The 13,889-nt window shown below is 35.4% G+C and overlaps 2 protein-coding genes across 7 annotated transcripts in view; one reads left to right on the top strand and one right to left on the bottom strand.

Annotated features, from left to right (window-relative positions):
• dlg1 (discs large 1) overlaps positions 1–824 on the bottom strand; it is a 745,269-nt gene extending 744,445 nt beyond the window's left edge. For 4 of the 6 annotated variants that reach the window (XM_071595639.1, XM_071595637.1, XM_071595638.1 and 1 more), the window contains exon 1: positions 563–824. In XM_071595639.1, coding sequence (XP_071451740.1) covers positions 563–584 — 22 coding nt within the window. In that variant the 5' untranslated portion in view covers positions 585–824. The remainder of the gene's footprint in view (positions 1–562) is intronic. The other 2 variants (XM_071595636.1, XM_071595640.1) reach the window with 2 other exon arrangements.
• Positions 825–1,151: 327 nt separating this feature from the next.
• On the top strand, positions 1,152–9,128 carry LOC139696382 (transmembrane protein 126A). Its single transcript, XM_071595130.1, has 4 exons — positions 1,152–1,352; positions 1,509–1,680; positions 1,780–1,908; positions 8,264–9,128. The coding sequence occupies exons 1-4, from the start codon at positions 1,237–1,239 to the stop codon at positions 8,510–8,512; spliced, it is 666 nt and encodes a 221-aa protein (XP_071451231.1). The 5' UTR covers positions 1,152–1,236; the 3' UTR covers positions 8,513–9,128.
• Positions 9,129–13,889: the final 4,761 nt, after the last annotated feature.

Raw genomic sequence — 13,889 nt, forward strand, 5'->3', positions numbered from 1 at the left:
GAATCAATTCGGTAGGGACAAGGGGTTAAGCGAAAAGAGATTTTTATTGACAATTGATACTACACATGCATAACATTTTTTAAAAATACACTACAAGCATGCATATTTAGTTTGACTAAAGATGTTATATTCAAAATACACTAATTTTAGGCATGTATAAATTGGTTGCTAAAGTGTTTTGCTCACACAACAACGTTACATGCGACTTCACTGTGCATTTCAGGTGACTTTTTAATTTTTGATACAAAACTTCAGACAGGATAAGTATAACAAAATACAAATGACATTGGTTCTTATGGGCGCGTCTGTTTCTATTATTTGCGCCATCGCCAAGCGGTTTACTGCACCTTTATGCCGTTACCACTTTTCAGCACTTTTATTAATCTAACGTACTGACTGGTAAGTTTTTGATATTCACTACCGATGTAACTAAGACAGCAAAAGCTGTGGATTATAAGGTCAATTCCTACTGCTGTGCAATCTATTCTACTGTAATGTTATTCATTGATACGACAAAACACAACAACCAACCAACACCTAGCCCTAAGTAATTTGATCTTACCACCTTGCTTACGAACGGGCATTTTTGATCACTTGCAGAAAATACTGCCCTCAGCAAAGACGTTTAGTCCAATTTGGGTAGCCCTGGATCTGTCGGTCCACCACCTCCCGCGCGGAATTATTCTTATGAGAAATAATGTACCACTTTCAACAAGAGACGTCTAGCCACACTCCTACATAATTGTTAAACCTCCAGGATTTCTTCTTCAATGAATAAATACTTGGGTAAGCTCAAATGACACAGAAAAAATTGAAATCTCGAACATAAACAGATCAAAACAGGTCAATATGGCGACCCCGTACCGCAACTACAGACCGACTGGTAGTAGACTGTTCCGATTGGTTATCAAGAGTTCCTTACGTACAAACATGGCAGCAGCCGTAGTAGTATAGCAGAAGACGTCCTTTGCTAATTAGACATAATGCTGTAAGCAAACAAAGCCACCATTTCATTTAAGGAGAGCATTAATATACATGGCATACATTACTAAAATTTAATGTTACTATTATAAAGCATATCTTTTGTGACTATTAAATCATATTCCCGTATTGATTACGAATTCCATTGCGGTTGCTTGCATTCTGTTGCTCATTCTGACAAAAGAAGAATGATAGTACTTAGCGATCGTTATGAAGAGTATGTTGTTCATGTTCATGTAAAAGAAGTTTGAAGAGATGGCCTTAAGGAAACAATCTGGTGAACTTCCTGAAGGATCAGTGAGACTTTCTGAAAGTGAAGCAATACTATTTCAATGGAAGAACATCTCCTCGTGGGAATCGCTTTCAGATGTGTTCGTCACTTCCTTATACTCTTGCCAACTAACTTGCTGAATACGGGTCGAATTTTTAATGCTCTAATAATTTTAAATATTAATTATGAAAAACTGTGAAATCTTTATGTTAAGTAACTGGTGCTTTCGTTTGTCATCCCTGTAATAATTCAATAGGTGGCCTCTTAAGTATGGCATATCCATAGCAGCCGTATCCAGCTCGTTGTCAGCCTGGTACATCAATCGTTGCTACAGAAGTATGTTAAAACTTGGTGCCCATGGCCGATTAGTGTCATATTTACCAACTGTTGTCATTCCGGCCATAGCTACATCTATTTATCATCAAGAGGTATTTGAGTATTCAGTTACACGTGGAGTGTATTAATGGTCATTATAATTCTCTGTTTATAACTTCTGAGTTCTACTAATAGATAATTCCATATTTCAGAAAGTATTGTCTGATGTTCTGATCATGAAAAGTGAGTGCCCAGTTTGTATTCAAATACGGTCTTCAGCTATTCAAGCAATTTTCGGTGGGCTATATCCAGCAGTACTTGCTCCAGTCGCTGGATTTATGGTATGATATTATCGCTATCAATGAAATCAATATACCAATATTATCAAAGTAGTATTTAATATTAGTTTCAGTTCCAAGAAAAATCCTGTTTTCGAAAACATGTAACCATTAAATGCAAGTAATATCCAGAGGTCTAGAGCCAGCGGTTTTTTCAATCCATTTAGGCAGTTTTTCACTAATTAATTAATAATATTTGACTCTAGCCTTTTATTTTTAAAACATCTCAGGGTAATCATCCCATTTGGCAGTAGCTATCTAATGCTATTCATGTTCTTAGCCTATACAAACATGGTGGTCATGTCATAAACTATGTTCTTTTTGTAATGCCACATCAGAGATGGGTATTTAATTTATTTATGGAATTTATATCTGCCCAGAATTCAAATTAACTTGAGAAAGGGAAAATATGCTAGCCATTTTATTGCAGAATTAATATATCCTTCTTAAAAATACAATTCTTGGGCAGAAAAAATCAAGAGAGTGTGGGATGTTATTAAAGTTGTAGCACTTTCTATTTAGGGTGAATTTTGACAGTCATTAATCTTAAGTGTTTAAACGGAGTAGTGTTTTGATATTCCTTCATTCGTTTTGCACTTTGGGTGATTGATTACACATGCATTAACAATGATTTTCGTATCATAGTTAAGCTTGTCTATTTCCAAAGTTACATTGAGACCAGTGAATATGAATAGCAGTCAAAATTATGAAGTTATACAAAAGAGTAATTTCCGAAGCTAAAATTTTAGTATCAACATTGTGTTGATTTCATTGTACCAGTGATATCTAGCACTGAATGTGTAATCAATGTCAACCAGATATCCATATATATGTATTGATGGCCATCTAGCAATGATTATTTAATGAATATCTGTAATACTTTTGCATCTGTTTATATGTATTTTGTGCTGCATATTATGTGTAATCAGTAAGAAATATATTTACCAATTCTCAAAGGTTAATGAAATAGTCATGTTAATCATGGATTTGGTCCGCCAATTATAAATTATTGTGGAAACGCGTACTCCAAGTTGGGATTTTCCTTGGTCACTTCGTAATGGAATCTTACAGCTGACTGCTTTCATTCCTTTCTCGCCACCGGATGAAGTTCCCTGATTTCTGGAGGAATGAAGCTAATCCTGGAAAATAATGAATTCTTGCCAAATATTGAAGTAAAATTTGATAGGAGGAGGGGAGGTACAATATGTTTGTAATAACTTGACTGATGATAACGAGAAAAAGGGAAATGGCGTAGGGGAGAGAATAAGCTACTGAGTGTCAGCCAGCTCATCATGAAAAAATATTTAAACAATTTAGTGTGGATGGATTCATTCCTAAAGCTCATTCATAGCAGTTCTATGTAGCCTTAATTGCATTTCCCCTATTAATTTATCAGAAATAATAGATTAAAGGATGTATTCAGAGGATAGTAAATTATTACAACCACTTAGGTCCGAATCCAATCTTTAAGGTGCTATTCCATTGCCTATTCTTTCCTTTGATGCTTGCAAACCCCCACCATACTCTTTTGGGTGGCTTGTAGGGTATATCCATATAGACGGAGATCAAGATCCTGAGTCAACATAAAACTTAAATTATTCTCTAACATAATTCTCTCATTTATGGAATTCAGGACTCTGTTATCGCCCTCAAATTTCTTGCAGTAGTATGGGAGATGTATGTGGAAATAAATCAGGCAAAGGTTGAGAGAAGGTATGGGTGATAGGAAGAATTGCGAGTATGAATGAATTAGAAAGACAAAAAGTCATCTTTTACATGGTAAGACCATAAATTTGTCTGAGTTAACTCCCTGCCCATGTCCTAAATCTCCCATGCCAACCTTAAAAGCATCTCCTGTTCGACCTCCCTTATGTTGCACAGACTTCATTCCATTTAAAACCTCACCCTTTCCCACTCATCATCTCCCTCTACTGGTGCATTAAATTCCTGTCGTATGCCTTTAATTGTCTCTTAGGGCATACATGTAGACATTTAAATTGTCCCATGTTTTTTAATGTCTTCTTGATCTCAATATTTTCTATCTTAGTTGTGTATTCATTCATACCAAACTGACTTCTTACAAATAATTTTCTGTTGTAATGATATTGCATCCCATTGGCTAGTAGTCCACTACATTTATTGTGTTAATTGGTACCAAAAGTAGTGCATATTTCTGTAAGCAAAAGTCCTTTGGTAAATCATAAAGAAAATACTCATTTGATGAGATGTGCCTTGTTGAGAATAGATTCCATGCATGGTATGCTAAGTGAAAATCCATCTGAGTTTAGTCTAAGCTGTGTAGTCCAATAGATATTGAGCTCATTGACTGCTCAAATAATTCTAATCATATCAGAGATAATATGCTATCATTTAATAGATTTTCTTATGTGGTAAATTTTCAGATAACATGGTGTTTGATTCTTTGAATATGTACTCAAAATGCCTTAGATTTTAAATTATCAGAAAGTGGATTAACAAAGCCACATTTCACTTACTACCTTCGGTTTATTTTGTGAAAACTGCTGCATGATGTTGCGCAACTTACATATTAAAACTAAGGAAAACCAGTGCCAAAACATCCAAGGAATTATAATTTCCCAAAGGGCTCCTTGAGAGATCAGATTTGTTCTTATCAGGTGCTCTCCCATACAGCATGTAAAATTGAAAGTAGGGTAGCAGTTATTTTTCCCATGCGGCCTGGTGTAAAGAAATATCTGGATTCTGGAAAATTGTGTGCCTTGTGTTTTAGCTGTTACTCTCCAAATGATCATCATTGCCATCACATTCACAAAGTGATCACTTTGAATTGACCCCAGGACTTGCTGCATTATAGTCAAACACTATCTAATGGCTGTAACTTGAGGCTATCTTCTATTTGAGGCTCTTGTTCTTGAATGCTATGCAAAAAAGAAAGCCTCTATGAACTCCTTTATAATTGAGATTCAAAAGTTTTTCTCCTATAACTTCACATGTTCATTTCTGCATATTCATTTCATTGAGCATAATTACTTAAGTACACCTCTCTTTGCAGACATTTAACTTTGCTTTAATGATGTATGCCATGCTAACCTTATATTCTGAGATCGCCTGGAAGAAAGAGTCTTTTGGGGTTGATGTATTGGTAAACTATTCTCAAAAGAGTGTGAGGAAACATCAGTTCTTCTCCACACCCACATTTCAAAAGCCTCCAATCTACATCTATCAGCTTGCTTCAGTGACCATGTTCCTGCACAGTACATTACTATGCTCCATATCAAAGTTTTGACAAGTCTTTTCATAACATCCTTACTCAACGTCCCTGCCATCAACTCCCTCCTGCTTGTGAAAGCCTCTTTGTATGATGAAATTCTTTTCCTGGCATCCATACTACTTTGACCATTTTGATCCAAAACACTTCCGAGATACGTAAACTGTTCCACTTGCTCCAGTATTTGTCTTCCTATTTTATTGTTAAGCTTAGCCTTTCTCTTTCTGAAAAATTACATTACCTTTGTTTTATTTATATTTATTCTCATCCCATATCTATCACATTGAATTTCCAATTCACTCAGTAATGCTTGCAACCCCTTGGCTGGCTGACAAACTAGAGCTGGGTCATCAGCAAACCTAACTAATTTTATGAATTCCCCACTAACTTTTATTCCTATCTCGTTCTTCCCATGCCTCTATAATCATTTACTCCAAATATAGGTGGAACAGCACTGGTGATAATGGATAGCCCTGCCTTACACCTCTTCCTAACAACGTTTATTTAGACTCTCTGTTCACTCGCACCTGAGCATTCTGAGACATATATATGTTGCGGCTTAGCCTCCTGTGCCTACATTAAATTCCTATTTTCTGCAATATACTCGTTGGTTTTTCCCAATTCACTCTATCAAATGCCATTTCGAAATCTACAAAATAGGCAAATACGTCCTGATTGTATTCTATATTCCTCTCGATTACTACTCTCATTACCGCAAGGGCATCATGAGTACCTCTCCCCTTTTTAAACCCAAACTGATCATCCCTTAAGTAATGATTACCCTTCATCAGTTCTGCTTTTATCTCTATTAGTAATATTCTATACGTTGCTTGCTCTATGCTCACTATGGGTCTTCACATCCTTTTATTCATATTATTGCAACCCCTCATTGGCTCTCGTCCCCCCGCTGTATATTACTCTATAACTATCTCTCCAGTAATCACTGCTATCCGTCCATCTCATCTTGCAAAGACCTAAAATATCTATAATTCCTCTTTCTATCTCTTGCTTTATATTCAAATTGAGTAGCTTCAGGCGTGATGTGTTGGAAGTCGAACATAATGAATAACTGATGGTAACAATTTTTCACTTGATAATCAAGTGGACAAGTGCTACAATCAGTAATTCATCTGCTTTATATTCTCTACTTTTCCTGTCTTCAACATTGTCCTAACATTCCAAGTTTTTATTCTGACTAATTCGTTCTTCTTCTTGGTCTTCTGTTCTGCTGCTGTTGATTATTTTGGAAGGTTTTCGTGCGATGACGACCACAGAAGCCTTGCATATCCCGCTTCCGGGCATGTCACATGGCTGATTGGACCAAGTCCAGTAGTTAGCAGGATTTTCTCTACACTGTCTATCATAAAAAAAATGTGAATAATAATTTAGGTGGTTTCTCGTTGCCTTCCTCAATAGTGATTTTAACATGACACCATCACTCAATGGCAGCCCTATTAAGGTCAGATGCCTTTGCAGCCGCCTCACTGAAGAACAGACGATGCGCTGACTACCTTTTGTCTGGCTCCTAACCTTGGACCTATCTGACATGGGTGACCCTACCAAGAGCAATTATCATTGCTCCCACCTGGACACCTTTTGGGGTCATCTGAACGCACAACTCCTTCCACCATAGCAAGGTTGTAGTCCATGGGAGGGATTTCAGCTTACTCATCATTAATGTTACATGCCTGTCCCCCAATAGGGTTGCTTCTAACACCTGATTAACACCATACAGCTCCAGATCAAGATCTTTGGTGAATGGAATAATGAATTGGTGGTGAGTTACTTAATAGTGACCAAGTTTGGTAAAACTTTTAAATTTTCCCTCATGGGGGAGATGAAAAAAATATTTGGGTGGCCCAAAATTTGAATTTACTAATAGATGTGAAAACCAAGGCAGTTATGTGGTGATAAACACCCTTCATGCATATGCATAAAACTCTACATTTTGGAGTAAACATTACATAACACTTTCTTAGAATTAAATCCTTATGGATATAAATGCATATCCTTAAATTCACGTTCTATTCTGAAGGATGTTATTGTTGTGAATTCCTTTAAAGAGTTCCCTTTAAGACAGCTTTGCAAACTATTATTTTGTGCTATGATGCTGCTTCACAATTATTTTTTTTTGTATTACCTAAGTCATAAAAGTGTATGTATTTAAGCCCTGCTCATTCCTCTCTTGATATTTTATGAGCTTTTATTTATATGCAGAGATGAAAAGAGTGCTGAAAAAAGTAACTAAGCTAATTTACATACTCTTAAATGTAAAATGCTTCAAGTATGTTACATTTTTAAAGTTATCATTTGAATTACAAGCAGATAACAGTTTAATTTGATTACATTGGAACAGCAGATCTAGGAGATAAATTCAATGCAAGATGCCATTACAATAATCTTCTTATGCAGAAATTTAGAGGTTTAATGAACATTTCAATGTAGGTCCACAGAAATTTTAATAATTGATTTATTAAGGTATATGAGCATATTCAAAAATGAAAGTGTTAGTTACAAGCATTTTACTTGTCATGTTTTTGCAGAAAGTTGGTTTTGAAACTTCCAATTCATTATCAATGCTGCGTAACCTCCAAAATCAGGAAGGAATGGTGCCAAAACTGATTGTGAAGGTATCATGCAAGATTGAAATGAATGTAATCATGTAAATGTAGATTACTTCCTGTGGTATATTAAAAGAAATAATTACCTCTTTTTAAATGTGACAATTGCAAACGCTAAATTCCTAAAATGTAGGTAATTATTATTGCCAATTCAAGTTACTCCTCTTATTATAGTAACTGAGAAATCCAAATTGCTGAGATACTCTTATGCTGGTGGTTCATGTAACTTTTTCTTCTCTGGATGTTTTATAGTGGCTTGGATATATCTCAATGCATCTTAAAGATATGACATGAGATGTCTCTGAAACTAGCCCAGGAGGACATAAAGCATCTGTAAATATGTCTTGAGTTAAGAGATCATGGTACTGTATATCTCTGAGTGACGTACTATGATAAGGTGTATCCGAGGCATATGTGTGATGTGTGCATGCTATGTGGGATCACCCTTTATATGGATAACATTTTTGTCTTGCTCTCAATTTTTTTATAGATTGCCACACGTCATTACACCTATGATGTTCCGCCTATCACTGAATCACCCAAGGAAACCTTCAAGTTGTGGTTAAAGTTGACTCGTCGAATCCAAGGATTTCTGCTAGCAGCAGTGTGTAGCCAAGCCTTACTGGGAGCAGGACTGGCTTTCTTTCAAGTTAAGTCCATCATCAAAGTGAATGAGAAGATACTTTCTGCAGAAAAGAGTAGTTTACCCCCCGGGCATACATATGATGACAAACTTTGATTGAAGCAAAGTGTAATCATGAATTGTTATTTTCCATGATGGAATGAATGATAATGAAAGCTTTATATGATATAGATAAGTTGTAGTGACTTAGTGAAGAGAGAATAATGGAATAGCGGGCTACAGATAAGTTGTTTTAAATTGGATTTGCTCTGTAACATCTGCTTCAAGGAGCAGGTGCTTTCTCAGTGCCCAATAATATTTATCCGCATTCACCAGTGTAAGGAGCTGGATAATAATAAACTGTGTATCAGTTGTGTTGTGGCATCCAGATTCCTGAATGTGAGGTGAATTTCAAGGTTGTTCCTGACACTGTTGACCGGGTAGAAATATTATTTTTGGCCAATTTAATGAATATTTTCTGTGAAAATTATTGTGGTTCTGAAGCAGACTCCAGCTGTCTCTAAATGAACATATTTTATTAAACTATAAAAATATTTTCAACCAAATTAAAATCATTTCCAAGCATGTGATGATCCAATTATAATACCTGTCATTTCCTTTGAAACATATATTTTACTACACGAATAGAATTTTCATCTAGTTGGCTTTCTTTCAAGTTAAGTCCATCATCAAAGTGAATGAGAAGATAATTGCTGCAGAAAAGAGTAGTTTACCCCCACGGGCAAACATATGATGACAAACTTTGATTGAAGCAAAGTGTAATCATGAATTGTTATTTTCCATGATGGAATGAATGATAATGAAAGCTTTATATGATAGAGATAAGTTGTAGTCACTTGTTGGTTTTGGTGTACTTTTCTTTGAGGTACTACAATCAATTGGACCAATCAAGTTCCCTGAAGTCAAATGAAAGGTGAAGTGAAAATAGAATTCTCTCTCCAATTGTGCCATTAATAATAATAATTTGGGCTCTATAGGGTTTATTGCACATGGATCTAAGCAATTTCTTTTCAATATATTTTAGTTAACTTAGTTGATGACCCACTTCCCCAGATTATGATACAAGAGAATAAAATAGACCATAGTAGTGTTTTTAAAACAGCCACACTAACAGTATGCTTCAGAATTGAAAGAAGATAGTACACATAATTTAATTTTTTACTCAGATGTGGCATGTACTAGTCCCATTTCAGGTATTTATCAAAATATATACCCAAAAATTTATAGTCATTAATAACTTTACAGTTACTTGTAATAGGCTGAGAATTACTTTTATCAGAATGGCAGGTTTTTGCAGAGAATTTCATGGCCTGAGTTTTAATTTCAAAAAGAATAAGATTATTCCCATAGCACCACGTGCCCATGTCATGAATAATGGATTCACCTAAGATCATCAGATCTTCAAAGGATTTCTGATACCGCACAATGCTCACATCATCTACCAACAAGACACAGTTACTGAGAGGATTTACATGTTATTTTCTAGGTAGATCATTTATATAAATGAGAAAAAGAGTGGGACCCAACACTGAACCTTGAAGAATGCCTTTATCAACACCTAATGGGGATCAACACATTGCACTTCTACCCTCAATGGCTTATTATATCTTGAATCCAATCAAAAAAGTCACTTATCGTGGCTATGACACATGCACTAGCAACTTCCCTAAATAGTTAGCATAAAAAATTTCAATGTAGTGTAAAAGTTTTTTTGATTTCCTCAAATAATTTTCATGTATTAGGTTAACAAAATTTAAAGTTGACCCCTTGGATCCCATGAAACCTTTAAGATTTTTCCTAAGTAAATAAAATCCAGTATTCCCAGAGTTGGTAGATACCCTTTGCAACTCAAATAAAATGACTGATTGACAATTTACATACTTGCCTACTTATCCAGAAGCTGCTGGTTCATGACCTGCTTAAGTATGGGTCCCTATCAAGGCATAATTCTATAATCTAATGGAGATTTTTTTTTAAAGTGTACACATTATGAAGGAAAGGTGTGGATTAAAAAGGTAAATGGTAACTCATTGGGCTTGATTGTTCACTGGAGTATCCCTTGGTAATGGGTGCCTATATGACCAGGTACATATTGGTGGCACCTTCAATATATCCAAATGGCCACTAGGGTAAGTACGTGGTGTAAACGAAGGCAAGGATCGGTTGTGATGGACAAAATGTATTCAAGGACAGAGAAAAAGAGAAACTTGCATCATCATTACGATAACAAGACCATCCTCATACTGCAAAGTATGACTATGGAAGCACTGCACTACAGATCATAGAAAAGTAAGGTGGAAATGATGGGTTAATTCTTAAGGATAATTGGAAGAATAGGGGAGTGATGATCATTTTCCTATTCTGCCCTCACTGGTCCCTAAAAATACGAGTCTACGAAAAAGTCAGGTTTGGCAAGAAAGAAATTCATCTTTCATCAAGACAATTAATAACCACACACGTGTCGTTTCCAGAGCAAAAATACGTGAACTAAGTTACAAATTGTTGCCATGCCTGCCTTATTCACCTGATTTGGCTCCATCAAATTTCCATCCCGCCAAAAAGCTCAAAATTTCCCTCCGTGGATAGAGATTCTCTTCAAACAAAGATCTTAAAGCCAAAGTATATGGGTGTTTGGCAGGCATGAAGGAATTTAATTTTTGAGATGGGATTAAGACATTGGATCATCTCTGGACCAAGTGCATTAGTGTACAGGGAGACAAAATTGAAATATAAAAAAGTTTCACTGAGGTGCTTCAAAGTCATATATTTCTATTCCATTCCGAGAACTTTTCTAATTACCCATGTAAGATTCCTCTCGTTGTTTAATTTTTCTTCAAGTCACATCTTTTTCATTCACTAAGCTTTTAATATGCTCTGCGGTACCATTGCTTCAGTAGTTGTATCAAGGGAAGTTATTTTATATAGGAGTACCCAGGTAAGAAATCCTTGTATTTGGGATTTCAAGAGCCTTGAGCTGCAATTCACTCAAATGGCCTGCTAATAAACATAATTTTTTTGGTTATCACATTAACCATCTTTAAATTTAAGGTTTAATTGTGTACTTTTAAACTGTACTGAATATACTGTTTAAATTTGCAAGAAAAGTAAGTACTGGTATTTCAGTACCAACATTTAAATATATAAAACTCTTGAAGAAGCGTCTAATTAGAGACAGAATACTAGTTGTTTCTGGGTTAAATATTTTTATATTGCCAGCACCAATATATGCAATAATGTGGTAATAAAATCCAATAATCTATCAGACTTTGCATTTTGGTGCATACAATTGAGTATTATTAAAGAGATGATGAACTTTATAAACAAATTTCGACCCATGTCACTCTCATGTGAACTAATAGCATTTTATTTCCCTATTATTACATCAGATAACTCTTTCATACTGTCATTATTTAAAGTTCAATAGGCATGCAAGCATTATAAAACAAGGCTGAAATGAGAAAATTGACATTTAGTGTTGCTTATTTATGAAACAGTATCTCTTTCTCTTGGTGGTGCTGATGGATCCATGGATGTACTTTAAAAGATAAATTTATTACAAACCATTTTTCATTTGATTAAGTATTGATGATATCATACATTGTGGTTTCACTAGGTCATATGTTCTGTGAACATAAGTGACACAGTAGCATATTGTGAGAATAAGAACATATTAACACTCAACTATCCAGCAATTTTGAAACACAAAATATATCTTTGGTGGGCACTGAAAGGAATATTTCTGTAGATTGTTCAACCAATGCTCAATGCCTTCTTGAATATAAGAAATTGCATGCACAGTCTTACTGAATATGTTCAGCATATAAGATTTCCACAAATTGCGAGCCAGATTTTATCCAAGAAACTTAACTATTACCTATATGAAGAATAAAGCCAAGGTAATATTATGGGTAGTAAGGAAAGGGCTTGAGCTAGGAATAAAAGTGGGCGGTGAGATGATAAAATCTGTTCGCCAATGATCGAGAAATAGTGAGTAGGATGGCCAAGGGATTGGAGTTATTATGGAATGCTTTAAATGGGCAATGGGAAAGGTATGCAATGAAAATTAACCACAAGAAAACAAATTTAATAACATTTTCAAGATATAGGAAACCTTAGAAAACATTTAATGTTGAGGAGAGTAAACTATCACAGTTACAAGCGTTAATGCGTGGGCAGTATATTGGAGCAACATTCGCATTGTAGTGGAAACATTGAAGAAGAATTGAATTAGGAAAAGAACCGTTCACAATAAACGAAACGATGACAATTACACCAAGAGAAGTTGTAAAGAAAAGATTTGTAAAACTTTAACGTAGACTAACACTATCGATGTGAAGCATACCTGTAGTCTAGTAGTAGGCAAGAGGATGAGCGTAAACTGGAGACTTAAGATGCGAGTGTGGGGGAGAATCGAAAAAACAGGTTGGACAGGATGAAGACAAACATTTTATGCCGTTGTAGGAAGGAGAATGTTGGGTAAGCAGAGTATTGGGAGCAAGAGAGTAGACTTTTTTGACAGAATCAAGTTTGGCAGAATTATGAAGATCCAAAGAGAGGAATAATGTGGGACAAACAAGAGGAATTTCTCAAAGACAAGGCAATTCGATACGAAGAAAAAAGACGCAGGAAATTAGGAGTCAAGTATACTATACTAGAAAATACAAACTGATATGTGCTCTTAAGTCGTAAGAAGAATATATAACAAAAATACATAAATTAATTTCTTGAGTAAACTATACGATATAACACGCATGATAGTGCGCTGTAATATAACCCAACTTTGAATACCCTTGCTGTAAGGAACAGTAAAAATTATAAATGTTCTCCGATATAAATCCAGCGGTAAAAATTTAAGCAGGAGCACAGATGTTCAATGAGTGCATTATAGCGTGGGGAATGAGATAATAATGATAAATATAGTGTATCGGAATTTTCACATTAGAATTGAAATAACGGAACAAGACAAGGAAGGACTCTGACATCGGTAATAGAAGAATTGAAAGGTCTGCTAAATACTCAAGCAGATAAATGAATTTCTTTTAACGCGTACAATTTGTTTAATTATTACTGTGGAAAACCTTTGACTTAGTAACCCATAAAATGGTAAATATACACTGCTATGTACTCATACTAAAATGATGCTTCTAATATATCGTCAGACCTATCTTTACAAAAGTTAAAATTAATATTTACTCACGAATCCGCGAAAATTAATATAACGAGATATAATTGAAATAAATAAGTCTAATGCGGAGCAATTTCTGGTCGAAAAATGTTCTACGAACTGTTACACATACAGAGAAACATAAAATCCAACTTTTGACATAATCAGCCATTCCCAGTCCAACCATGGTGGTTTAACACCTGATATGAGTTGTTGGGATTTGGTAGGACCCACCGATGATCCATAGCAACGCAACCCCAGATCCCGTTGCTAACCGCCCAACAGCTGATTCCTTGGCTGTTGACACTG

Source organism: Hetaerina americana, unplaced genomic scaffold (assembly GCF_022747635.1).
Source record: "Hetaerina americana unplaced genomic scaffold, ioHetAmer1.1.p SCAF_7, whole genome shotgun sequence".
Lineage (NCBI taxonomy): Eukaryota > Metazoa > Arthropoda > Insecta > Odonata > Calopterygidae > Hetaerina > Hetaerina americana.

Excerpts from the sequence above, each read along its gene's own strand:
- LOC139696382 (XM_071595130.1), top strand. The coding sequence starts at position 1,237 with ATGGCCTTAAGGAAACAATCTGGTGAACTTCCTGAAGGATCAGTGAGA. Across the intron at positions 1,681-1,779 it reads CATCTATTTATCATCAAGAG|AAAGTATTGTCTGATGTTCT; the intron begins GTATTTGAGTAT and ends TCCATATTTCAG. Across the intron at positions 1,909-8,263 it reads CTCCAGTCGCTGGATTTATG|ATTGCCACACGTCATTACAC; the intron begins GTATGATATTAT and ends ATTTTTTTATAG.